Source organism: Botryllus schlosseri, chromosome 5 (assembly GCF_051294905.1).
Source record: "Botryllus schlosseri isolate E-star chromosome 5, Bs_hap1, whole genome shotgun sequence".
Lineage (NCBI taxonomy): Eukaryota > Metazoa > Chordata > Ascidiacea > Stolidobranchia > Styelidae > Botryllus > Botryllus schlosseri.
In genome coordinates this window covers 27887893-27915789 of record NC_137240.1, presented here as the reverse complement: position 1 = coordinate 27915789, position 27897 = coordinate 27887893, and the positions used below count along the sequence as shown (strand labels likewise).

Below are 27897 nucleotides of genomic sequence, written 5' to 3'. Positions count from 1 at the left end.
GAAGGTGGGATATTAGGGTTGGGGGTTAGGGTTATGATTAGGGTTAGGTTAGGATTAGGGTTACCGGAGGTGGGATATTAGGGTTGGGGGAGGTGGGATATTAGGGTTGGGGGAGGTGGGATATTAGGGTTGCCGGAGGTGGGATATTAGGGTTGGGGGAGGTGGGATATTAGGGTTGGGGGAGGTGGGATATTAGGCTTGGGGGAGGTGGGATATTAGGGTTGAAGGAGGTGGGATATTAGGGTTAGGGGAGGTGGGATATTAGGGTTGGGGGTTAGGGTTAGGTTAGGGTTATGATTAGGGTTAGGGGAGGTGGGATATTAGGGTTAGGGGAGGTGGGATATTAGGGTTGGGGGTTAGGGTTAGGTTAGGGTTATGATTAGGGTTAGGGGAGGTGGGATATTAGGGTTAGGGGAGGTGGGATATTAGGGTTGGGGGTTAGGGTTATGATTAGGGTTAGGTTAGGATTAGGGTTACTGGAGGTGGGATATTAGGGTTGCCGGAGGTGCGATATTGATGTGAGCGTCGCGTTATCTTCCCCGCTTACTCAATCCGTGAATACAAAATTTCCCAAGGGCCGGGTTCACCGAGGGCCGGGTTCACTGGGCCGGGTTCACCGAGGGCCGGGTTCACTGGTAATCATTAGATTACCGACATTTTCGCTTTAATCTGCATGTGTTCGGAACCAACCTCTTTACCTTCATCTTCATGGTCCGGGACTAATTTATGTTCTTTTTTTTCTTCTATTGCCCAAGCCTACTGCAGGTATAAAGTATTGTAAAATGTTTGCTTGCAACATGAGGATTGTATGCTTGGTTGAAGTCGTCCATCTGAATTCGGAACTACAGGTGAGAAATGTTGCTACATCTATTATGCAGTGGTTCTTTACCTGTTTGTCAGCCCGCATGCGAAAAGTTTTCTGGTAACATGATTTTGGTTCTCCCTGTTTTCTTGTCATCTTTGACTTTAACTGTGATCAATAATAAGCAACCAGGGTTGCCGTTCATGAGCTTTGTTTTGTCCTTTATTTTTGATAGCATAGGAATTCGATCACATCTGATATTCAGAAATCGTTGGCATTCAACTGCATCAATTGCCGGATAGTAGCCTATGCGGTAAAGAAAATAGTCAAAATTACTGCTCTGAATTACGCTATGGATTTCGCCCAGTATCCTGATGGTGATGATGTTAGTTATGGGGTAACCCTAAAAGGAGGGAACGCGGAAACTGCGGCAAACGCGGAACTCGCGGAAATGGCCCCTAAAACGCGGAAACTGCGGGAAAATCGGGAAACCTCGATTCCTAAAGCGCTGAAACAGAGGAAAACGCGGAACGCGGAACAGTCTGTCATTGACCTTTATAGATCACAAAGTAGGCACTAAAACGAGGAAACAGCGGAGAAGGCGGAACGCGGGACAGTCGGTCATTGATATTTGTAGATCTCATACATAGAAGGAGCTCTAAAGTCTATACACTACAAAAAATAATAAGACAATTTTGGTCTTATTTACTTAAAGTGACTTTTTATGAAAAAATGTCTTAAAGACCAATCGGTCTTAAAGACTAATCGGTCTTAACAAGAATTTTTCGTCTCAAAATTAAGACCGAAATTGCTTGAAAATAAGACTTTTTTTATAAAAAGTCACTTTAAGAATTTTTCGTCTCAAAATTAAGACCGAAATTACTTGAAAATAGGACCGTTGTCGCTTAAAATCAAGAGACAAATTACGTCAAAATACTACGAGTGCTTTGGGGGTATTCACATGTCAGTGTTAGGCTCTGCATGAAGGGAAGCCTAACATACCTGGATTTGCAATTCATTAGATTTTTAGATAGGGGAGAGTAGGTAGGTATGGGCCACTGTTAAGGTGTGGGCCACTGACATATCAGGCGACTGTGACATCACACATGCTTGTCACGCTCTGTGATTGTAAGAAAAAGGCTTCAGACTCACACATGTTCCTCACAGCCATGAGGCCAGCAGAGTTTTTGATTTAGCTGGAGATATATAATTTTTGTGGTCGAAAGTAAATTTATTTTAAAATAGGGAATTTGGGTTTGAGTCTAGGTGTGTGCATGTTTGGGCTAGACTTATTTATGGTGTGAAAGCTATAGTAATAGGCTAGCTATGGAGAATAGTTTTACTGCTTTGTCAATCTCTGTTATTTTGAAATTATGGTAAGAATCACTAAAATGGAGTGTTTGAGGTATGGGCCTTTCAGTAGGTTAGGGTATGGGCCGGCCCATACCTCAATGGACTGAGGTATGGGACAGTATAGCATATGCCTGAAATCAATATTTGATCAATCCTATTAAATATATTTTTCATTACAATACAACAGGTGTTGGTCTTATCCCTCCCATATCAATCCAAGTTTAATCATGAAGCCCACAAAAAAGGGCCAGTTTTCAGAATCAGATCTCAACTTGGCAATAAGAAAAGTTAAAGCAGGGGAGGTGTCAAAAAGAGAAGCATGCCGTCAGTACAAAATTGGTAGAGCTACCTTGAACAGGTATCTGGAAAAAGCAGGAGATGAATCATACGCCAAAAAGATATCAAAGTCGTTTGCCAACACTGTCTTTAATGAAGAGGAGGAAAGTTTGTTAGCGCAGTACGTCATCAAATGCTCCAAGATGTTTTATGGTTTATCAATTGACGACCTATGTAGACTTGCATGGCAGTTTGCAATAGCCAATGGAAAGACACCACTACCAACTGCATGGTCCAAAGATAGCAAGGTGGGAATGGAATGGTCACGAGGATTCCGAAGGAGACATTCGCTTTCACTCCGCATTGCTGAGAGTACAAGCCTTGCCCGAGCATCAGCTTTCAACCCCACCAATGTCCAGCTTTTTCATGAAGTATACCAACAAGCTTTGGAACAGTTTCCGTTTGCAGCAATGAATGTATGGAACTTGGATGAAACTGGAGTGTCTACTGTGACAAAAATACAAAAACTCATAGCTCAGAAAGGAGACCGCCAGGTTGGAGGCATCTCGTCTGCAGAACGAGGTACCCTAGTCACACTTTGCGCCTGCGTAAATGCAGCTGGACGTACCCTTGCGCCAGTGTTGATCTATCCAAGAAAGAAAGTGCAATCATTTTGGGCAACAGCTGCACCCCCTGGAACTTTGACCTTGGCGAATGAGAGTGGCTGGATGACAAGCATGCTATTTCCTGAAGTATTGCATCATTTTATTCAGCAGATGGGAGCAACAAAAGAAAACCCGCAAATTCTGATTTTCGACAATCACAACTCGCACATCACCATCGAGGTAGTCAACTTGGCGCGTGATTCAGGAGTAGCGATTGTTACTTTGCCTGCTCACTGTTCGCACAAAATGCAGCCACTAGATGTAGGTGTGATGTATCCATTCAAAACCTATTATGCTAATGAAGTTCGTTCATGGCATCATTCAAATCCAGGACGAGCACTGAACATTCATGATGTTGGTAGCCTTGTGAAAACATCTTTTAACAAAGCTTTTACCATCGAAAACATCGTAAACGGATTCCAGAAGAGCGGGATTTGGCCCCCGAATCCCATTTCATTTACTGAAGCTGACTTTATGGGTGCTGAGCCAAGTGAGCAACCACTCCAAGAAAATCCTGTTCCAATTGAATTGCCGGAGGAGCCCAGTTCATCAGGAGCCCTATCTCCTGAACAAGTCAGACCTTTGCCTAAGGCTCCGACTAGAAAGTCAGGACCAAGGAGAGGTCGGGAAAGAAGAATTCCAGTGATTTTAACATCAACGCCCCAGAAGAATAAATTATTACAAATTCACAATAAAAGAAATGATCAGATGAAAGTGAGAAATTTGGACAAAAAGGCTTTGGATAAATTACTGACAGATAGTTCTGGTGACGAAAGGGATTTTTCAGAAATGGATGAGGTGACTGAGTTGACAAGCAACCCCAGTCAGGAGTTTGTTGCCAAAAACATGAAGGTTGGCGAGTGGCTTCTCGTACAAATAAAAGGAGGGCGTCGGCAATCTGTTACCTACAGATACGTGGTTCAAACCTTGGAAAGTTTCAACGAGGGTGACAATTGGTTCAGGGTGCAGGGGTATCGCTCAATCAACGTCTCAAAAACTAAGTTTCAAGTTAAAGAAAATGATGTATTTGAGGTTGAATTTGGTGACGTGGTTTGTTCTCTTGTCACTCCCACTTTAACCAGAGATAGAGCTGTGACATATGAATTTGACGGGGTGGTTGAGGCGAAAGAAGCGTAATTTGATAGTGATTTTCAAGTTACATATTTTCAGTTATTAGGTTTCGTTAGGTGTTTATGATCAATACAGGAATTCAAATGAATGAATTGTCTACTTCCAGTCCAGTTTTATATCAGTATATGCAGAGTGTTGATACCTGTAACAAGAGTTGAGGTTTTTAGTATGATGAATTGCATTAATTGATTCAATACAGACAACGGCCCATACCTCAACACCCCCTGGCCCATACCTCACACCCTATTTTTTATTTACAAAAATGATGTATCATTACAAAATTTGATGTCAACTCCAAGAACTTTTATATTTTAGCTCAATTCCATCACTAATAGTTAGCCATATAACTAGTGATTGTCTGTACCAAAATATTGGAATATTGGACCAAGTTGGGGGGGAGTTACAGCTTGGCAAGATTTGGTGGCCCATACCTACCCACTCTCCCCTACTTATTACATAACATCATCATTGTACATTCCACTTACCACTTTGTATTCAATCCTCAATACAATATATAGTTCAATTAGAGTATATAATAGTATTTGTGGTGGGTGCGACATGCCACCACCATTCTGTCAGTGAAAAGTGACAAGGTACAGTACTTTGAATTCTTGTTCTGGCGCAAATGCATTCTGTATTAGACTTATTTGAAGTGTGACATGTGACCAGCGAGAAATGGACAAACATGGCACCACCAAATACGTTTTGGCTCTCCGCTCTCAAGCCACCGCTAGATTGTATTTGCAATGACCTTTGATGGATCAAAATTTGTCAAAGAAAGCTAATTACGTCTTGTGCTCCTGGCTCATGACAGTTTACCATTCTGATTTATAAGACCACGGACCATGATGTTTCTTGATTAGCAAAATTTGTCTTAAAAACAAGACCGGAAAAACTGATACATCAAAAACTGTCCCTATAAGCACAATGTGTCTTTTAAGAAGTGTTTATTGGTCTCAGTTTTAAGACCGAATAATCTTGATAAGCACAATGTGTCTTTTAAGAAGTGTTTATTGGTCTCAGTTTTAAGACCGAATAATCTTGATAATTCAATGTGGTCTTAAGTTTGATCAGTCCTAATTTTAAGACCGAATAATCTTGACAATTCAATATGGTCTTAAAAAGTTTGATCAGTCTTAATTTTAAGACAGAATAATCTTGACAATTCAATACATGGTCTTATAAAGCTGAATCAGTCTTAATTTTAAGACAGAATAATCTTGACAATTCAATATGGTCTTAAAAAGTTTGATCAGTCTTAATTTCAAGACAGAATAATCTTGACAATTCAATATGGTCTTAAAAAGTTTGATCAGTCTTAATTTCAAGACAGAATAATCTTGACAATTTAAAATGGTCTTGAAAAGCTGAATCAGTCTCAATTTTAAGACAGAATAATCTTGACAATTCAATATGGTCTTAAAAAGTTTGATCAGTCTTAATTTCAAGACAGAATAATCTTGACAATTCAATATGGTCTTAAAAAGTTTGATCAGTCTTAATTTCAAGACAGAATAATCTTGACAATTTAAAATGGTCTTGAAAAGCTGAATCAGTCTCAATTTTAAGACAGAATAATCTTGACAATTCAATATGGTCTTAAAAAGTTTGATCAGTCTTAATTTCAAGACAGAATAATCTTGACAATTCAATATGGTCTTAAAAAGTTTGATCAGTCTTAATTTCAAGACAGAATAATCTTGACAATTCAATATGGTCTTGAAAAGCTGAATCAGTCTCAATTTCAAGACATCATTTCATCAGTAAGACTACATTTGCTGAAAATGAGAGCAAATCTTCTCAATGTCTTAAATTTGAGATCAAAATTACAAATTATTTTTTGTAGTGCCTTATTTGCCTTATACTCCAAATTTTGTGTCCCACAGTTTCCGCGTTTCTGGATATTCTCCACCAGGCTATGTTAAGCGTCTACAAGGGTCACTGACCCTCATAAGTTCAATTTTCAACTATTACGGCAATTCTCGGACATTTATGTGCCAAACTCGTCTTATACTCGAAATTTAGGATGTCCCGCGGTTTCCGCGTCTTTAGATATTTGCCACGAGGCCATACCGGGCGTGTATAATCGTTAGTGAACGAATGTTTGACCCGCAGATACTTGATAAGTTCAATTTTTAACTTTATACGACAGTCCTCTGCCATTTGAGGCATAATTTGCCTTATACTCGAAAATTAGGGTGTGTCGCATTTTCCGCGTTTTCTAGAAATTCGGCCAGGCTGTGTTCAACGTCTATTAGGGTCAATGACCGAATGCTTAACCCTCAGATACTTCATAAGTTCGATTTTCAACTATCACGGCAGTTCACGGCCGTTTGTGAGGTTAAATCTGCGTTGTACTCGAAAATTAGGGTGTCCCGCAATTTCCGCGTTTTCAAGGTATGTTCTGCGAGGCCAGGTGTATAATCGTTGTTGAACGACTGCCTGTCTCTAAGATATTTAATAATTTCAATTTTCAACTATTACGACAGTTCTCTGCCATTTATGAGGCCTAATTCGCATCACTCGAAAATTGGTGTCCCGCAGTTTTCTCGTTTTGGACTTGAGTTCCTTCTATGTATGAGATCTACAAATATCAATGACCGACTGTCCCGCGTTCTGCCTTTTCCGCTGTTTCCTCGTTTTAGTGCCTACTTTGTGATCTATAAAGGTCAATGACCGACTGTTCCGCGTTCCGCGTTTTCCTCTGTTTCAGCGCTTTAGGAATCGAGGTTTCCCGCTTTTCCCGCAGTTTCCGCGTTTTAGGGGCCATTTCCGCTAGTTCCGCAGTTTCCGCGTTCCCTCCTTTTAGGGTTACCCTTAGTTATGGTCAACTTGCCATCACATTTTCTATTGATTGACTGATATAGTTCGTGCAATGTTCCATCCATTTTAGATTAACAATGCAATCCTTTTTTTTTGTTTTGAAACATAATATTGATAAATAAATCCTGAACGGTTCTAATCTGTATTTTAAAGCGATTGTTCTATTTCAGGGCATATCCGGTCCAAAACGGAAGGCTGTCCGGTCTACGGTCTCTATTGTACAGAAAAATCGTGAGGCAATGCTTATGCTGTGTACGGCAAGAAATAAATCTGGAAACTTATACAAAGTATGTATGTAGACTGTAGAGTGCTATGTTTAGAACACCTACTACATATTCATTCGTATTTAATTATATCAAGGGTTCTCAAACTTTTTTATCCACTAACCCCTTCGATATACATTGATGTACATTGTAGCCTAACCCGCAAAAGAATACAAATCTGATTTTATTTTACGATTGTTGGTGTAATGGTAGTCTATTTTAGGGTTAAAAGATACATAACTGCAAGAAAATAAAGTCTATCCAAAGGAATTTCGGCACTTTGATGGGGGATCTATCTTAGCAATTAATTTTGCTAAGGCATACCGAACTTAGTTATGATGAATGAATAGTGTTAGTGACCCGAGGAAAGTGAATCTGGTCTGCCACAATGTCAGATAATCTGCTTTACAGTAATCATGGAATTCCATTAAGTATCGCCTGCTTATGATTGCACATAAAGCAAAACACTGAAGAATGCAATAGCGCTAATCAAATAGCCTTCATGATAAATGTAACCCTACCGGTTCTGGTGGAATTAATATACAGTACGCCTAAGCTACGAAAAATTCACTACTGTTAATGCAGTTATCACGACGTCACAGAAATGTCATTTCCATCAATGTGTGTAGCTTTGTACTAGGCTACATATTTTGTACGCTGTGATACGACCAATCGAGGTTTCAGTGCTACCATAGTAGAAAATAGTATCAAAACTATAATAAATACAACAGTTGGTGGTGAGGAGAGTATCATTTCAGTACTTGGAAGAAATCTCCTCTCATTACTCCACTCGAATCATTAGACTTGATACTCGATTCAAATAGAGGGTATTGAATCATTGTGCCCAGCCCTAAACACGAGGCCAGATATCCCTATGTAATAGCAAGATTGGCTAGGCCTAAAGCCTGTATACAGTACAGTAAGCCTAAGATTTTTTCTTGCTTTGTACATAAACATTGCGATGAAAATTGTCACAATGCCTGAAAAAGGAATTTGCTCTGTCCTCTTGTCATTCTTGTCGCGTACCCCAATTTGAGAACCTCCTGATTGGATAATGATTCACTACAAATGTGTACTTTTGAGTTCATCATTTTTATTTACTTCAGTGAAGATAGCTTGTGAGATTCTTATCACACTTCTCTACTCTTGAATGAATCGGTTTTTATACTACTTCCTTTTTCATCTAGATAGCGCGCAATATCCAAAGAGTTTTCGGTAAAATGGTTGCAAACGGAATGACGACTTTGCGTCTGAAAGAGCCGATGATCGATTTACGCATCAGCAACGCAGCCAGATCGGAACTGGAGAGACTTTTGAAAGCAATCAAACTGGCCAGTCAAGGAGAGTCGCTTTTAGGTACATATGACTGTAACCTGTGAGTGATTTCGGGACTCATGTTCAGAGATGGTCATAACTCAACCAGATCTACTAGCAGCAGTATTAGATCTGTCTGTGGCAGGCTAAAACTACTTGAAAATGTGTGATTCAATGAGTACTGTTATCTCTAGGAGGATTTGCAGATATTTTGCCAATTCAGTAATTCTATTCCAGGGCCGGCCAACGCGTGGCCGTGGTTTTTGACCCGTGGTTTTTTTGGCCCGTGGTTTTGAGTGGCCCGCGAGGTAATTTCCGAAATTAGTAATGTTATCAAAAATGGATTGCACAAATTGTGAACTTGCAAGGTCAACCAAAAATTTGATTAGTCTGGCCGCAACATTTGAGATGTGATGACTAAAATATCAGTTCCGATGCGTTGACAGATCCATGAGCCAGCAGTCAAATTTTGGTAGATCTTCGTACACTACAATAAAGCAGAATAATTTGCGATCGATTTATCAAAAGTAAAAATTTTCTACACGCTTCGCGCAACATGTTGTCACTCGATTTCTTGCTTTAATATTGTTACCCTTTTGTGAAAATGAAAGAACGCCTAATGCAGGGGTCACCAACCCGGTGCCCGCGGGCACCAGGTAGCCCGCGAGGACTAGATGAGTAGCCCGCGAGCCCATTCTAAAAAATAGGTGGAATAGCAGCATTTACCAATATTCGTCAGATTATTACTAGGGCTGGGCAAAATATAGTACCTGAGTGATTCGATTCTGAATCACGTAATATGCTTCGAGTCGAGTCGAGTAATCGAGTATCACCTATTATGACGCCATGACATAATATAATACGTCAAAGTTCAAATATCTAAATCTTATGTCACCACAAATAATTTAATGCCTGTTATCCGTCTCATAAATGATACTTTGGTATTTTTTTCGACCATACGGAATTCATTTCACTTGGTGATGATGTTGTGGGATAATCGTGACTTCGGAAATGTGCTACATCCAATAACTTTCGTAGCTTTGTAGCCTACTATATGTTTCGTATGCTACGATACAGCCAATCAAGGTTCCAAGGCTTCTACTGTGAAAATGAGTATCGAAACTATTATTCTCGTTGATAAATTAACATTCAGTGGCGAGAAGAGTACAATTTCAGTACTCGAAAAAATCGTCCTTTACTACTCGACTCGAATCATTAAAATTAATACTCGATTCTGATTCGAGTACTCGAATCATTGTGCCCAGCCCTAATTATTACCAGTGAGCTTTTAAATATATAGATTGATTGATTCAGCTATTCTTGTTTAAAACACACTAACATGTGGATAAACACTTGAAAATATCTTCAATTACAATTAGTAATATAGATGTATGTGATAGAATCACCAGAAATTCAAGATACGGCGCATTGCCTATAGGTGACATGACGGAATGCCGTCCACGGTCTTCTTGAAATAGTGGGGGGTTCCGTTACGATAGCTCGACGACCAGGACAATGCCAAAGTAGTAAACAATATTACTATTCGGACTCAGATAGCCGTGAAGTACTAGCAGATTTTAAGTAACTGTATACCCATTACGTATTGCATCTTTTGACACAGCTTGTTTCTGTTACACTAAACGCAGTTTAATATACCATGTTTCTAACTTTCTGTAATCGTTGCTGCTGTCCGGTATAATGAAATCTTGTCATTTCTGGATGCTGAACAGTAGGAGATTGAAATTGTAACACTGCAAAATGACCCCCACCTCACTGCAGAAAACGTTTGGTGCATTGTTGATACGGAAAACTACAGTGGTGTATGCGCATTGCGCAGCAACTATGAAGGTTGCAAGCGTCTATTGTTCGACTTATCGTTGTGAATCAGCCTTTTCAGACATGAACTTCATCAAAAACAAACACAAAACACGCTTAATTATTGCACATCAGGAACACTAACTTAGAATTGCAGTGTCAAGTTGAATACCAGTGTACAACGCAATAGTTGATATCATACAATGCCAGGCTTCCCACTGACTGCTTTAGAAACAGATAACATGATGTCCGGTCCTGCCCAGTGCTATGAATATCAAAGCGGAAATTCAGTGTGGTACGGGTAAACGGCAGGAGCAAATAGTAGCCCTCCGCCTCAATCATTACGCAAAAGTAGCCCTCGGTTGCAAAAAGGTTGGTGACCCCTGGCCTAATGTATCAGATTGAGTCTAACTATTCGCAATTACGAAACAAAGTGTCGTTCAACATATGCGACCTTGCGTTTGCGCTCGCAGAAAGACCGACGACTATGAAACATAGGCACAAAATGATTGACGCGTGTTGGTCGAAGCTTTCAAAATCGATATGTCCTCCTGGCGCCGAATAGTCCATTCCTTGCAAACTGAGCCCGCTATGGGCGCTATATAGTCAAGTGACAATATTATTGACCTATGAACTTCGAAAAATTTTCGGCCCGTGCAATAGTTCGTCAATCAAATGTGGCCCTTTGGCTGAAAAGGTTGGCCACCCCTGTTATAATCTAATTCGCAAAAGGTAAAAATTTTCTGGTAGCTCAACTCTGATTAGGATGGGCTGGAAAAAGTGAAAAAAGACTGGGTACGAGGGAAATGCGTTGAAATCTGTTACTGCAACAGCTTTTAGTCCCAAGACTAGCTTCATAGTGTAATCCGTTATCAAGATATGGCAAAATTAGTTATATTCTGCATGTTTTGTGTAATTGCACAGCCGCTTGCGTAGTGGTTCCAAACTGGTGGGAGATTCCCCACTTCTGGAGAGTTCAGGGGTTTGTTGGGTCTTCACTTCCCATCGTTATTAGGTCCTTTCTAAACAAAATCTGACCAAGTGTTATTGGAGGGGACACTTTTAAGGGTTAGATTTTAGGTTGTTGGGAATGAAGACTCGGATACCGTACATCAGAAATAGGGAATGATGAGAAAAACTGTAGGACGGCGTGACAACCCAAATTTCTTTTTTTTCATATTTCACTCCACCCTGGTTTTCGTGACCAATGTAGTTTCTAGGATGACTGAGTGACATTAGTTTAAATCAGTGGTTCTTAACCTTTTTTCCTCCAGCGCCCCCCAACCGCATATTGTAAGGAATGTAATAAAGACAATGAGTAAGAGGGAGGGCCGTAACAGCACTTCGTCATCCCCCCTAAAAATGATTGCCTTGCGCACCCATAGCGTGATAAACCAACCTTCTGAGGGCTTCGCCCTCAAGAACCCCGTAGCGTGATTTCGATGGTCAGCAAAGTTTGTGTGGCCTGGTCGCCCTAGGTAACAAAATTTTCAATAATGCATGAATGAATAGGTGGTAATGACTAGGGCCATTTAAAGTCATTAAAGTCATATTTTTTTCTATGCATCAGTAAGTCGTGAAATCAATTTTAACGCAAAAATCGCATCCATATGGGGTATATTAAGAAAGTTATAAAGTCATATAAAGTCATATTTTCCTGGTTAGGTCTTATTTGAGTCATATTGTTGTATACTTTAAATAAAAAGTGCCAATTGAAGCAATTACGCACTAAGAAAGTAAGGCAAATTCTGATTGAACGAAGGCAAACTGTAAGGTTAGCCTACATAACATTACAGTCGCAGACCTATGAGGTCACACATTGCATTGTGTTGATACACAATCTGTTTTACTTCTGTGCACTGAAGTGGGACGTAATTTGAAGTTCAGAGACTTCCACAAGCGAAAGAAATAGTCAACGCATGAGAAGCTGAAGGAGTTATTGTAAAGAGCGTCAAAGATTCAGTGAACGATCCAAAGTTGACGAGTCAGTTAACAGAAATATGCCTCCACTACAACAATATTTCAAACTTGATACTAAAAATGGAAAGTTGTACGTACACGATCAAAGAGGCCCATGCTGATCTAAATGCCCTCGATTTCGGAAAAGAGCCGCTTGAACTCAAAAATTACATTAAGAAGCGATTGGACGAAAACGATGTGAAATAAATTATGGAGCTACAAAGACAAGACATTTCACCAGCGCTGTATGCAAAACTGCAGAAGTGTCAACCAACATCAGCATCTGTGGAGCGCTCATTTTCCTTACTAAAGTCATTTTTACTTCCAAATGGTAACTTTAAAGACTCCAACATTCCACACTACATGAAACTGTACTACAAAAGTGGTTTAAAATAAAAATGGATGTGTATTATTGTTATGTTGTTCATGTTTTACTCGTCAGTTCCATGAGCGACGTTGGTTACATGTAAAAATACACGATTTTCGCATAAAGTCATATAAAGTCATATTTTCCCAAAAATAAAGTCATATAATTGATTTTTTAAGGTCATATAAAAATGGCCCTAGTAATGACATATATAAGTCGCTATAAACTTTTTATCGTCTCAGCCCACGTAATCAGATTTACCAGTAGCGCTGAGTGAGCTGTTGTAGAGGAAGATAAAGGGCACGTAATTAATAATTAAACATATTCGGGCGTGCCCGTAGGTACAATTAATTCGTTACCAGGGCCGTAACAGCACTTCGCCAGCCCCCCCAAAAACGTTGGTCTTAGCCCCCCCATCGGGTGATAAACCAACTTCCGGGGGGCTTCGCCCCCAGACCGCCCTTCGGCCATCCACTATTTGCTGATACTAGTCATCTACATTGGATGTCCATTTACTGAGCCAGCTATTCTCGCCTAGACGCGCGAAGCGCGAAAAATTTCAATAATTAATGATTGAATTGGTCAATATGATCGGGAATTGCATGTATATTGATATCAATTTTTATCCTCTCTCTGCTCACATAAACAAATTTACCGGTAGAGCTGAGTGATGTGTGATTGAAAAGGTAGGACCCCTCAATATTAATTATACATATTCGGGCGTATACCCGTTGGCAGGAACGAAACGGCACTTCGTCAGGCCCCCCGAAAAAACTTGGGTCTTGGGCTCCCATAGGGTGATAAACTGACCGCCCCCATCACGTTGTTCGTTTTGCCACGAAATCAGCTGTACTGTTTAGCGAGCAAGTGCGAAGCGCGAAAACTTTCGATAATTCATAATAAAATCGGTCAGTAAGATCGGGAATTGCATATATATTGCTATCAATTTCTTGTCCTCTCTGCTCACGTTATCAGATTTACCGGTAGAGCTGAGTGAGGTGCAATGTTCCGTCTAAGCTGCTCACGTGCGCAGTGGTGACATGGTCTCTGCGCACAGAAAATCTACGTTGCGCACAACAAATCCGAAGTTTTGACCTTTTTTTAGTCGTTACGCACTGTTGTCCTAGGGTCTGCGCAGGGAGTTTATTGAGTGTGCGCACACTCAACAAAACGTGGAGCGAACAATGTGAGGTGTCTTGGAACCTGTAGGGCCCGTAACTAATAATTAAACGTATTCGGGATGGCGAACCCGTTGGTATGACTTCGTTGCATGATGTTATTTCGTGACCTCCTGTCTGCTATATCAAAAAATATAGAATCGCCCAACAGGGATATCGCCCAACAGGAATATCTAGTTTTAGATATCCCTGTCGCCCAATCGTACTAAACTGAAAGACGAACACGATTTCAAATTGGTATTTCTTCACTGGCATATAATTTTTCCCTGCCAGATGGAATTCGTCTTCTGGGGTTCAGATTGCCAGGACAGGACTATTCGGTGCCAGTCATTTAGGCGCCCATGGACAATTAAACCTATATGTCTTTTGTAGGCTATATATAACGAAGTTTTCGGTGTTCATTTTCTCTGAATACTCATTAAGGATATGTCCTACCACCACATCTACTGCGAAGCCATTTTTCTCCGGCGCCCCCCATACCGCCCCCCTGAGCCCAGAGCCCCCCTTATCGCCCCCTGAGCGTTTCCGCCCCCTGAGCGTTTCCGCCCCCTTCAAAATCGCCAGCGCCCCTTGGGGGGCGCTGGAGGCAAGGTTAAGAACCACTGGTTTAAATAAATTGTAAACTCTTTTCTGTGGTTGTCATGTGATCTATGCTGACGGCAGTTTGTCAATTTTCAAACTATTTCTACATGAAAACAAATCCTAGTACTACAAGATGTTTTTGCTGATGTTGAGCATTCCGGAAACCTTTTCCAGGTCACGGCGTTCTTTCCACTTGCGAACCTGTCAAAGGTAAGGTGGTCAAAAAAGCACAGACAAAGATGGAAGTTCGATCAAAGGCAGATTATCCGTTAACATTGGGATTCCCTTCGTCACTTCAACAATTGACGGTTAGTATCACTCTGCATTTGGTTAATATGAGGTTTTAGTTTGTTTCTGCAATAGATAAGACTTGTCGAGTTGGAAAAATTCAATATCATAGCAAACATTTTGTGTTCCTATTTTGCCAAATATATCGGTATTGGCCATGAGAGGTGAACAATATCGACAATTTTTGCGTCGTAACAACATGGCAGTAATGAGTCGAAGAATTTTGCTACACTATCTGCTACACTATTTCTTATTGCTTACAGGCAGAAGTGGTCAAAGCTCAAAGTAGTTGTCATTGGTACTAGAGTTCAATTGCAAGGTAGTGAGTTTCAAGTTGGTAAGAAACTATCATTGAAATACTGAAATTGATTGAAATAGAAGAAGTCTACATTCACAACCACTTGACAGTCTTAATGATTTGAGTAAGTAATTAAAACTTGTGAATTCAACAAAGTAGAAGTACCGTAATTTTCCATGTATAATGCGCAAAATTTTCCTGAATTTTTGTCCTAAAATTGGGGGTGCGTATTTTGCATGGGTACAGTAAGCCTTGAAAAAAATCTCCCTTGAAATGTAAATTGAAATCACACCTTTCTTCATGTTTGTTTTAATCGCGCATCACATTCAGCCATCATGCCCTGTAATTCGTATTATCAGTGTTACGCGCTGCCAATGAGCGAGAAGCGTGTTACCAATTAGCATCTGAGCTACACAACAGCAAGCAATCTCCTGAGTTGGTTTGCCGTTTGTACGCGAGCGAAATTAGGCCATGCATATGCAACACGCCATGTGCGCTTGATGTAATCGCTGGCATAAACACTACAGTCACATCTTCAAGAGGCCTGGTGCGCATGACATAATCATTGGCCTGAGCAATCGCATCTGTAATAGGCCTCGTGCACAAGATGTCGCTGGCCTTGAACTATCACGTCGCGGGCCTCGCAGGCATTGGCTCCTATCTGCTATTGTTTAGAAACAATGCCGTTAAGTGTATAATGATTAGTAGGGCGATTTTTTTTTAACCTAAAAAACGAAAGATTTTGACCTAAAAAATCTAAATTTTGACATTTTTTGACTTTAAAAAACTAAATTTTGACCAAATCTTGACCTGACGTATGCAAATTAGGTGTTTTCCCAAAAATGTTTGAATTGTACTACTTATCCTCATTTCGGGTTTGAACTGTCTGTCCTTACGAAGTATTTTTCCCTGAAAAAACGGTTTTGACTCAAAAACTGACAAATTTTTACATTACAAAATATTATTTTAACAAAATCCAGCCCATGATGAATTCCAGTACATGACGTGCTATGGTGAAAATAATTGAAATTTGTCGTAGTACAACGAAAAATACTTTCCTACATTCTCGGCAAGGACACCTAAATATCTACCGTAATTTTCCATGTATAATGCGCAAAATTTTCCCGATTTTTTGGTCTAAAATTGGGGGTGTGTATTATGCATGGGTACAACAAGCCTTGAAAAAAATCTCCCTCGAAATATAACTTGAAATCACCCTTTCTTCATGTTTGTTTTAATCGCGCATCACATTCAGCGATCATGCCCCGTAATTCGTATTATCAGTATCACGCGCTGCCAATTAGCGAGATGCGTGTTGCCAATTAGCGTCTGCGCTGTACAGCGTACAAGTACAACAGCAAGCAATCTCCTGCCGAGTTGGTTTGCTGTTTGTACGCGAGCGAAATTAGGTCATTGGAATGATGCACGCGCACTCGGCAATGCTCCCCAATTTATTGCGTCAACGACGGGCCTGAACAATCGCATACGCCATGTCATGATGGTTCTACAGTGACATCGCAAAACAGAATGACATGGAATACTAAAACAGAACTATTGATGTACTGCGAATGCAGGGTGCGTACTATACATGGGTACAGGTTTTTTCCCAGAATTTGCACACATTTTAAGGGTGCTTATTATACATGGGGGCCAGGTGCGTAGCCAGGGAAGGGGTTTCGGGGGTCGAAACCACCTCCTTTAGAAACGCGAAACCCCCTCCTTTAACGCGAAACCTCGCCCTTTTTAAATGACCGCTCTGACGCTAATACTCTGTTGCAATTCAATAATGCGTATTATCAGTATTGCGCGAGGTCAATTAACGAAAGGCGCGGTCAATTAACGAAAGGCGTGTTGCTAATTAGCGAGATTTGTCGGGGCGCACTGCACTGCACAATGTAGCGCGACACAATCTCCCGCTGAGATGATTGCGAAATCAGGTCATTCATTGTCGCGCGTTCGGCAATCATTACTAGCCTGATTTACCGCGTCTCCAACAAGCGTAATTCCGCTGGCTTGAATAATCAGTTAATCACATCTGCAATAATAGGCCCTGTGCGCATGATATCGTCACTGGCCTTCACAATCACATCTGCATTGGCTTGGTGTGCACGATATCGTCGCTGGCCTACACAATCGCATCTGCAATAGGCCTAGTACTAAAGATATCGCTAGCCTAACTACCGCGTCTTGGGCCTACAATGCTTTGACTACTATTTCTCGATGGCTTCGATAAAATGCTATTAAGTATATGCTGATTAGTGATTGTGATTAAAAAGTGACATCTCGTAACTGAATGACATCGAATGTCCGCAATCATGTTCGACGCGTGCGTACATGCGTAATTGATTTCCACTAGTCTTCAGTTATAGTCCAGTAGGCTTGAGTTATAAAAGAGGTAAGATCTGAACCACCTGAAATCAGCGTCATTCAGTGGCGTATCCAGGGGGGGGTTTTAGGGGGTCGGAACCCCCCCCTTTTCAAAATCCTAAAAATTGATGTCAAATATAACCACTAATATTTGCTAATTTATCAGTTTAACATATTCGTTTTTACGTATGAGAAGGCGAATATGGCGTCTTAATGTTATTTAAGGGGACTAACACCCCTACAAAATATTGGAATTATGCGCCGAATTAGTCGAAAGGATAAAATAGGTCATTATAATTCGCTAATTCCATACGAATTCTGCGCTTGGTCAGCTACATTTCAGCTGTGGCGGTTGCTGACGTTCTCAACTTTCTTCCCTCGATTTCTCTCTCGCCTTGCTAAAACGAGAGACGCATTTTAGGAAAATCTAATCTAATTGGCCGACGCGATACGTAATTGCAAAGACGAAGTTGTCGGCAATCAACATCGCTCGCGAATTCGCTGCACCTGCTCGCCTTGAAATCCTAATTAAGAATTACACGGCGTGTTGATTGATCAGCGAGACGCAGACACGACGGCACCAGTACGACAATGCTATTCTCAAATCCACATCGTATTCGCGATTATTGGCGAGAAATGGCCTACGATTGACATTCACATTTCAAAATACAAGCCTAGCAATCCACGTTCCCGATTGTTAGGTGGCTTGCTGTCGTCCAAATACAGGCCTATGTTGTCGCTGAACGGGGGAGAATTGAGTAGGCCTAGTAGTAAAGTTAACCTAATTATATCGGCTGACAAGTTTCTCTGTCGATCAAGGTATTATCCCAGTGTGTACTCGTATTAATTGACTGACTTGCGTGCTTGCAATTAAAGTCTAATTATCTTCGCGCGTACTACACGCTCAGCCGTATGGCTAGTAAAGCCATCGAAAAGCACACATTCGTGTACGACGTACACTGTTCACACCACCTCTCTATGGCGATCACGATCGCCCTCGTTTATGCTAAGACCTACCGGCCCCCCGTCATCTCCCAATCCATACCAATTTACATGTTGTGTTTGTTGGTGAGATGAATAAAAGCATACTGACTACCGCCTTATTCCGCGCTTGTTCGTCCGCTGCGATTCTACCGACCGTGCGCATAATATCGTCAAAACCCAACAAAATCGCGCATCTTTGGCCGGAACTAGGCGCTTGAAGACGGGCGGCGTTTGCCGGCTCATGACTAAATGTGAGCATTTACGAATTTCTTTCAATCATACCGTAAAAGAAACGCGATTTTCAGGCAATGTCTGTATCGTATTCGTACATCTCCCACTCACCGCAAATCTCTGTTTATTATTAAACTATGAATATTCGCCAAGGCGTGGAGACGACTGATCGTAATGATGACGTCACAATAGCCAATTTCGTAACGCAAAACCCCCCCCTTTTTCGCGCTCTGGATACGCCCCTGGCGTCATTATAGCACATATTCCATAAAAACTCGTACATTTTGACTTGTGCAAATCGTCGCCGAGGCTACGTAAGACGCAAGACTCATTAATGAGCGAGCGTATTTAATTGTTGGACGCTTTGATAAGCGCGCGAATTTAATTGTTCGACGCGTTGATAAGCGCGCGTATTCAAATGTTCTACACGTGCGTATTTCATTGTTCACGACAGATCAGGGAGTCACTAATTAACAGCACTTCCGGACTCGTCGACAAGCTTATCATACGCCTATAATCGCCAACACGGGGATGTTGTATAATCGTTATTTACGCATCGCACATACTTGACCCTAATGAATCGATGCTACGTCACTGAATTTGGGAAAAATCGACCCCCCCCTTTTATTTCAATCCCCCCCCCTTATTTTTTGGCTGGCTACGCGCCTGATGGGGACGCACTATATTCGGAAAATTACGGTACTTTATTACCGACCACCTCTGCTTACAAATGCCCAAATGCTGCCTTTCTAGTTTATTTCATGTCCGATGGTCCAAACATAGCAATGGCTGTAAAACTGTTCGCATCAATGCTATGAAATGCGCCTTACGCTATCGATTGCATATCTTTATAATATCCGCTGAATATATTTGATTTATCGGTGAACGTGCTAGTTGTTGAATTTCTTGGCTTCAAGATCCGAGGAAATTATTTTGCAACGTTGTCAAACGTCCTTTTTTTCTAAAAAGGTGTCGGGATGTGAATTGCGGAAGTTTGATTCCCGGATTCTACGATTGCACCATCTCACGCATTTGAGTCTTTCCAACAATAAACTTGAGAAGTTACCGGAGGATATTGCAAATATGAGGGTAGGTTGCAGACAGACTCGTGCAAACGACTGAATCTTCAAAACTCACAAGTAGAACTAACGACATTTGAAAATCTGCAAATTATCTACTAAAACAGTAGCGGGCAACATACGGCCCACGGGATTTTGTCCGGACCGGGGACAGTTTCTCGTTTTATATGATAATGTGGCCCGCGGCCCAAGTCTGCCGAGGTTCCCCACTACTTACTTAAACTTCAAGTGTTAATCACTGTGTGCTGCGTGCGAGAGTGGAGATTACGGGTAAGTTCGTCGAAGCGAGAATACTTGCAATATCGGCATTTACGGTGTACTCAAGCCTAACAAATTAATATCTTGTTAATTTGGGGTACCTGGCTTAACGAACTCCTTGGAATTTTAATTAAGGATTGCACCGTGTTGTAATTGATCAGAGAGAAGCAGACATGGCGGCACCAGTATGACAATGCTGTTCTCCAATCCACATTGTCTTAGTCATTACCGGCGAGAAATGGCATTGAAGTGACATTGCTGTCGTTAAAATACATTCATTAACCCAACTGGAACGGCCGGCCTCGAGTCCAAATTTCAATGCATTTAGAAAAATGTTCATAAAATCCGAACCACGAGACTTGAACCGACATCCAATATATCGCTGTGATCGTGAAACAGCCGCCTAACCAACTGAGCTACTCTCAAAGCGAGAGAGAAACAGGTGATGCCCCTATACCAAGAAGTGTTCTCAACTTTTTGAAAATAAAAGAGAATTTGCTTCTTGAATTTGCGACTACGTCATACATAGACGTGGTCGGGATAGAATCATCGCCTGACTGATTTCACAGCAATATCAGGATTCCAAAATGACCTGAGTTAGGTTCTTACGATAATACAATCGACTGTAACGACCGCTGAAATACCGATGGCTACAGTTGGCTATAGCGCGATTGATGCCAGGCGTCTCGCATTCAGTGCACATACACGCGCCGCGTGTTATTGTAGTATTGACGACGCTCATTCAATGATTCAATTCACAGTGCCGGACGCCGATGTATGTAATCGCTTCGTACGAGTTACTAAGTACTAGATACTAGATAGTGCTTTATCGAAACACACCTTGCTCTTGTACAACAAGTAGAAATGAATATATATTGGTTGGATTGACAGGTAGTCATATCTGCAATATAAAATGCAGTGTTTCACTGCTATTTTACTGGGCATTTGAAGAAAGATTAGGTCATACGGGGCCTACGATAACTTATCGTAGGCCCCGGGTCATATTATGTAAGCCTTTCATCCACAATGGTGATGTAGACAATCGCTTTGAGACAAGGGCTGTCTATTGAACCAATAGGCATCCTGATAACCCAGCTATCACGACATGCGCATCGCAGCAATCAGTTTCGAAGTGCACAACTCGACCGCCGACTCTACATACCTATTCATTCGCTAATTTGACAATGGACATTGAACATTCAACCATATTTAGGTTTTGTTCTCTACCATGGGCCAGATCTGAAACATTTTCACCAGAAGTGAAGCCATTTACGGACATAAATTTTCTGTCATATCGATTGCGCTTTGGAGATCTTGTAGCTCGCTGAACTGAATACCATCATGTTGGTAATGCTGTATTAGTATGAAAAGCAGCAATCGATATGCGTAATCTGCAACAGCGAATCTTCGCTAATCACAACAGCAAATATATTACCGCGTGTTATTGTTTGGGTGATAACATAGTATCGCGGACGTTGAAATGATTCATTTCACAACGCCGGTATATGTAATCGCTTGTCCATCCTTTGTACGAGTTCGTGCCATGTGTTGAAACTAACATTGCTGTTGTACAACACGCACATCGCAGCAATCAGTTTCGAAGTGCGTTCGTGACCGCAGACTCTCTACATACCTCGATCCGCTAAATTGAAAATCGACATTCAACCATATTTTTGTAAAGTAATTTATTGCGTGGCGCAATGTATGCCATTGGCTTTGCTGGTCGTCAAATTTTCATGAATGACCTGCGCGTTGTGGACGGAAATCTCGAGCAGACACGAAAATACCTTTCAATACCAGAATCGCGACCGGAGCTTTGATGTGCCGGTGCTTTCGTTTTATTCGCTAGGCTACTACGGGAAAGACGGGAAACATTTTCACCAGAAGTGCAGCCATTTACGGACATAAATTTCCTGTCATATCAATAGCGGAGATCTTGTAGCTCGCTGAACAACATCATGGCAGGATTGGTGTATTAGTATGAAAAGCAAAAATATTCAATATGCGTAATCTTCAACAGCAACAGAAAATACATTGCTAAAACCCGCGCATGTTATTTCGTAAAATATTTTTACTTCCAGTTCAAATAATCTTCTGTGCGACTAATTATTGATTATAAGTATTCCAATAGACGGGCAATGGGCATAACCAACGCATTTTAGGAGAAAAGATCTGCAAATGAATTTGATGTCTCGGCGATGCGCTGATTTAGGTCACGGGCGCTGGTTTATCTCACGCGCGCACATTCACGCGAACGCCGTGGCGAATTGTATTTTGCGCAAAACGATTTTATGTATTCAATCTGCATTTTGAACAGGCTATTCGATAGTATAAGATGTTATTTATGGCTCGACGTATGCGTATTGATAATAGCTATCCATCTGTAATAGTTGTAATTGTCTACGACCAGAACAACCCAGGAAATTTTGGATTAAGTAAAGCGTGTTCGTGAAAATACGCTCAGTTATCATTAATGAGTGTGCCGTTTCGATCGGGTTAAAAACGATTTATTCCTTGTATACATGGATGAATGGGCAAATAATGTATCGATTCGGCAATCTGGCCCGCCAAGTACTTGATTTCCCTGTATCCGGCCCGCCGACTGGCGAAGTTGCCCGCCCCTGTACTAAAACCACTGACTTATAGATAGTATGAATTGCCGCATTGCAAATGAGCTACATAATAGTAGATATTGAATCGGCATTCCAAAAGGTATCTGTTTAAGTTGAGTTAACTGTCGACGAACTAGTCTACAAGTCTGGTTGGGTTATTTTTCATTCTTTATCTCTGATAGTCCAAATTTTGAGATTTGTAATGCCGTACCATTTCTCCAGTGTCTATCAAGCCTGGACGTTGACAGCAATCAAATAACGACCTTGCCGCCAAGTCTGTGCTCGAGGAATTCCAGGCTGTGCAGCACGTTGAAGTCCCTGACGTTGTCCAATAATAAGATAAGGTTTGTAGTTTCTGTTTCTTTCATATGGTGCAATGTGTTGTCCAGCAATGCAGACATATTGTCTTGTCAAGGCAGACTTGGACAAATAGATAATTCTTGTTTCTAGTTGTCTAATTGCGCTAATTAGAACAAAACGGCGGTAATCTAATTCTAAAGTAGGTTGTGAAATGTTTCTATGATCTCATTTTAGTTCTAATTTAATTTCTGTATTTCCTAAAATGCTGCAAGAGATCTTCTTCCTGCAAAACGAGTCAAGCTTGCTATACAGACGTTTGATTTGAAGTGAACTTTTATTTTAATGTATTTCTTTCTATTTCGGAATTGAATTCCAGATCCAAGCTTTCGTGAATTCATTCATTCTCATTTTGATCTGATTTAAATAACGTCGACATTTTCTAGTTGTACAACTCCATGACCAGGGTTAGCCTATCTATCCAATATAGCATTCGATAACAAGCTCTCTTTCAGCTATTTGCCTGCAGACATGGATCATTTGTTGGAACTGGTCAGTCTTCGTGTAAATGGAAATCGACTGAGGATGCTACCTCAGGGTATTGGTCATTTGAGGCATTTGAAATATCTGCTGGCGAGGGAAAACTCAATTCTATTCTTGCCATTTTCCGTGAAAAAAGTGAGTTGGACTTGCATTTTCGAATCGTCTGGCTTTTTGGTAATGATATATGTTAAAAAGTTTTCATGGCCCCACATAAAAAGGCTCATGGTTACCGACCGATGGGTTTGCCAATCATATTGAATGATATAAATATGAAATAAATATCGGTACTGGCCATGGGATGTTAAAAATATCGATCATTTTCGTGACGATTTCAATGTCAGTGAAAATTGAATATTTCAAGCTAAGTTTCACTTGAAAAAGGTAAAGCGTTAAGGAGAAGTGGAATTAGTCGGAAATCATAACCACCCGAGCCATTAATACTTGTAATGCAAACCTACTTCAAGTATTTTGTTGAAATACAAGTAGCCTACTTTGTTACTGACCACCTCATCTTACAGACAGACAAATGCAGCCTATTTATTTTATTTTATGCAATGGCTGTGAAGCTAGTCAAATGGATACTGTCTACTTTGGGAAATGCGCCTTGCACTAGATGTCATGTCTTTTGAATATATCGGGATAATCGGTGAACGGACAGACAGCATTGTAACCAAGTCTTTGTTAGTCATAGTGTTAAGACTCGAGTCCTAGTCGTGTTCATAGCTTACACTGTTCATATCCAAGTTCAATCCCTTTCAAATCGTTTCGTAAAACTCAGTTTGGGTGATATTGAATGCCTCACGTTCATACAATTGTAATTTTCTTCAGTTTGACAGCTTCTAGCCCTCTCTGACAAACACCAATACCGATAAACGAAATACTGATAATGTGGTAACTTTACCATTTTTCTAATTTAAATTGCTGTTTCGGCAGTCCCAGTCTCGAGTTATATGATTTGGTTGGGTGATGCGGAATGACTCGATTACAGGTCGAGTCATAACAGAAAAAATTGCTATTCGAGTCAAACTCCAATTGAGTCATTGTAACTCTGATACTAGCTATCGGTATCAACTCAAAAATTTGATATCAGTCAGGTTTCACCTTTACTTATGCTCCTGTCAAAAGACTTGAAAAGTACTCTATTATGGTAAAATTTAATTTGCAATTTCTTTCAGCTTTCGTTGCTGGAAATTGATGTTGCTCAAAATGAGTTTGCTTCCATAGAACGAGCGGCCACTGTCGATCGTTTGCTGTCTGTGCCTACGCTACAGGATCTTGCCGGCAGTGTTTTACTTAGTGAAAGGTGAGTGGTTTCGCTTTTAAAACGCATCTCGATTAGGTCCACCTCTAATTATGACAATCTTTTTGCTGTTGTAATATAAAACTAATATACTTAGCAGACCGGAAAGCCACTGGTCTATGCTAGCAAGTAGTACGCTATCAAAATCACTTCAATTAACAAGGGCTGGGCAAGATTGAGTGATTCGATTCTGAGTGGAGTATTAAGCTTCGAGTCGGGTACCAGGGTACGATTCATCCTGACGTCACTACACTCTAAATGAGGTGGAAAGTTGAGATATGTACCATATATGCAGCAAAGATGAATTGGTATTTTTCGACCATGCCTATTTCGTTACACTTTGTGACAATGCTGTGGGTTGATCACGGCTTCGCAGATATGTCAACACTACCTGTTTGTTATGCTGCGATATGACCAGTCGAGGCTTAAGCGTTTCACAGTGGAAAATAACTAACTACAGTTCCTATTGATAAGTTACTCTTTTTGGCAAGGAGCATATCATTTTAGTACCTACTTGAAAATCGTCACTCACTGCTCGAATTAGAATTAATACTCTGAATCCAAATTCGAATAGTTGAATCAATGTGCCACGCCTTACAAATGACGGGTGAAACTTGGGGATTTCGTGATGCTTGAATATACCCTGACAAATTCGCTTTGAGAAACAATGTGCCATATTGGCCTATCAGTGTGCGGTGTTGTATTGTAATGGTGTTATTTTGCTTTTATCCGACAGAATTCGCTTGGACGAAACGAATTCGACAAAACAATGCCAAAATATGATGTTGCTCGCTAGAAATTGCGCCGTTTGCGCCAAGGCAGTATTCAGGTAAGCACAGTGTCAGTGAATGTTGAGCAAAATCATCCAGCTATTTGAATTGCGCTTGTACAAACTGCGAGATTTTCAAATTACATGGCATCAACTCAATTTTCAAAACCCGCAACTGGATTGGAACTTAAAGCCTTTAAAACTGCACGAAAAATCTTTATTTTAATGAAATCTGGATGTATGAAGAATTCCAGTAGTTGCGGTACGTTGATCATAACACCATTTACAGGGTATACCTATTTGTTTCATTCGAATGTTTATGGTTCACAATGAGCAGTTAATGAACAGTCTACAACGGTAGGACTATAAAGTAGCCTATAAGCTGTAAAATGCCCAAAGATAAGTTTGTCGACAGTGCAAACATCTATGATGAAATGCAGGTTGCAAAACATTTTTCACTTTGTAAACAATTTTGACAATTTTTTGGCCTAACACTACAATTTTGACTTATTTTGATGTGTAAAAAAAGTTGCCCTACTAATAACTGATAATACGAATTACTGAATTGTGAATGAGCTAAAAAAACTGAAGATAGGGTCGACATATCTAAAGATCGGGTATCCCGTTTGAAATGGAAGGTGCTTCGACAGTTCCGAAGCATCATTTTTGTGTGCCGTATCTTGGGATGTCATAATCAGACCACACTAGAACGCATTTTACTTCATGCCATTGGTGTCTGGCGTGTAACCACTGTTGTGGCATGTTTGCACCTGCACTGCATTCCTTGCCATCAAGCCACTCGGTTGTTTTCAGCTTGAAATGGTGTCATTATGCAAGTGTAATGGCAGCATGAGCAATATGAACGCATGTCGCGACCTCATCAATACAAATCTGCTTTCTACCCAATACACAATGGTTTGAAATTCGATACATGTGCGCTTCTCACTTTCCTGTATAGCAGCAGTCAAGTTTATTCCAATATAGCAGTCTCATCTTCAAGCGAATCGAATAAAATACGGATTTTTGCCACTGAGAATCTACTTTTGCATCGGCGCCAGCAACTTAATTCAATGTGTTACACCTAAACTACATTGCGTAGCGATTCCATATTACGATTGTGTCAATCAAGTATACAAGAATGAACACAAAAACGTAGTTAATTCGCCCCATATACCTGACACAGTTGGGTTCTGACATCGCATCATTTTGGCAATTGTTTTCTGATCATGATTTTAAGCTGCATTTCCCGATTAATACTGTTTGACCAAACACGATTCATGGCCTACATGCAATTCCACTGGATTTTATTTCCAATGATTGGTGTAAATGTAAAAAGTCCTGGAGTTGAACATTCCATATTCCCAAAGTATAATGTGCACTGCGCAGTACTTTTTGTGAAACTGGTTATATATATACATTACATTATGCAACCCCTAGTTTGTAATGCCCTGTGCTAGAATACGCATAACTAATCATTGTTAGTAAACATTGAAGTTTAGAAAATAAGCGGGGATTCCAAATTTGATTAAACTATAACTTCATCTCGTTGACAAAACCTTGTCACATTTGATTCTTGACAACCTTCAGCTAATTTTTCATCTAAAAATATATGACTAGCTCTCCTAAACGTCTATCAAGTGCATTGCATATTTTTTCCAGAAGTTACCTCAGAATCTTGGTTGAATTTGATCTTCGTCGTATCTCAGAAACGGTGATCTACTGCGACCGAGGCTGGGGATGCAACGCGCCATTCGATGTTTTTGTATGCTCAAAGACTTGTTTTAACCTTTTTCGGTTGTAAATACCTATTCGCAATGACATTAGTAAAGGAATTATTTATATTCTCAAATGTTGGTGAAGAGTACTTGAGTAGCAAGTTTTAGTTGGAGGGGGCCAGTAACCAGACATGGGGTGATTACTTCATGAATGTAATCGATTGCGATTACGATTACTTCCGAATGACGCGATTACGATTACGATTACGATTACAGCAAAGTCAGTAAGTAGTCGATTACGATTACGATTACACAATATAAAAGTAATCACGATTACTCACGATTACATTTATTTTGCCTTTTAGAAGTTATATTGGAAGACAATATATGGATTGCGCTGAAAAGGCCTATTGAGATAACAAACTTCCTTTAAAAGAGATGCGTCATTTGCTTGTTACGTCATAATGTACCCGTTGCCCATATTAATAGAGGACGATTTATCGCACCCAACCAATTGCATTCTTGCCAGGTCCATGACTGCCGCACCCCAAATTTCCCAATAGGGTAGGGAGCGAGCTCGGAGGGGACTCAAGAGTATGTCGTAAACCCACATAAATTATAGAGTATT

The 27897-nt window shown here is 40.6% G+C and overlaps 1 protein-coding gene across 3 annotated transcripts; it reads left to right on the top strand.

Annotated features, from left to right (window-relative positions):
* Positions 1-714: 714 nt before the first annotated feature.
* Positions 715-27418, top strand: LOC145439571 (leucine-rich repeat protein 1-like). Of its 3 annotated transcripts, none has more exons than XM_080317074.1 (10): positions 715-848; positions 7221-7337; positions 8505-8669; positions 14703-14836; positions 19666-19785; positions 22868-22989; positions 23458-23620; positions 24661-24788; positions 25522-25614; positions 27214-27418. In XM_080317074.1, exons 3-10 carry the CDS (start codon positions 8534-8536, stop codon positions 27353-27355), a joined length of 1038 nt encoding a protein of 345 aa, XP_080173200.1. In that variant the 5' UTR covers positions 715-848; positions 7221-7337; positions 8505-8533; the 3' UTR covers positions 27356-27418. The 3 variants fall into 3 exon arrangements, with proteins under 3 accessions (XP_080173200.1, XP_080173198.1, XP_080173199.1); XM_080317072.1 differs by having other exon boundaries at positions 8501-8669; XM_080317073.1 differs by lacking the exon at positions 19666-19785 and having other exon boundaries at positions 8501-8669.
* The last annotated feature ends 479 nt before the right edge of the window (positions 27419-27897 follow it).

Bases quoted from the DNA above. Each gene is read 5' to 3' on its own strand.
- LOC145439571 (XM_080317072.1), top strand. From the start codon at position 783: ATGTTTGCTTGCAACATGAGGATTGTATGCTTGGTTGAAGTCGTCCAT. The intron at 7,338-8,500 runs GTATGTATGTAG...TTTTTCATCTAG, and splicing joins AATCTGGAAACTTATACAAA to ATAGCGCGCAATATCCAAAG. The intron at 22,990-23,457 runs GTTTGTAGTTTC...GCTCTCTTTCAG, and splicing joins TTGTCCAATAATAAGATAAG to CTATTTGCCTGCAGACATGG.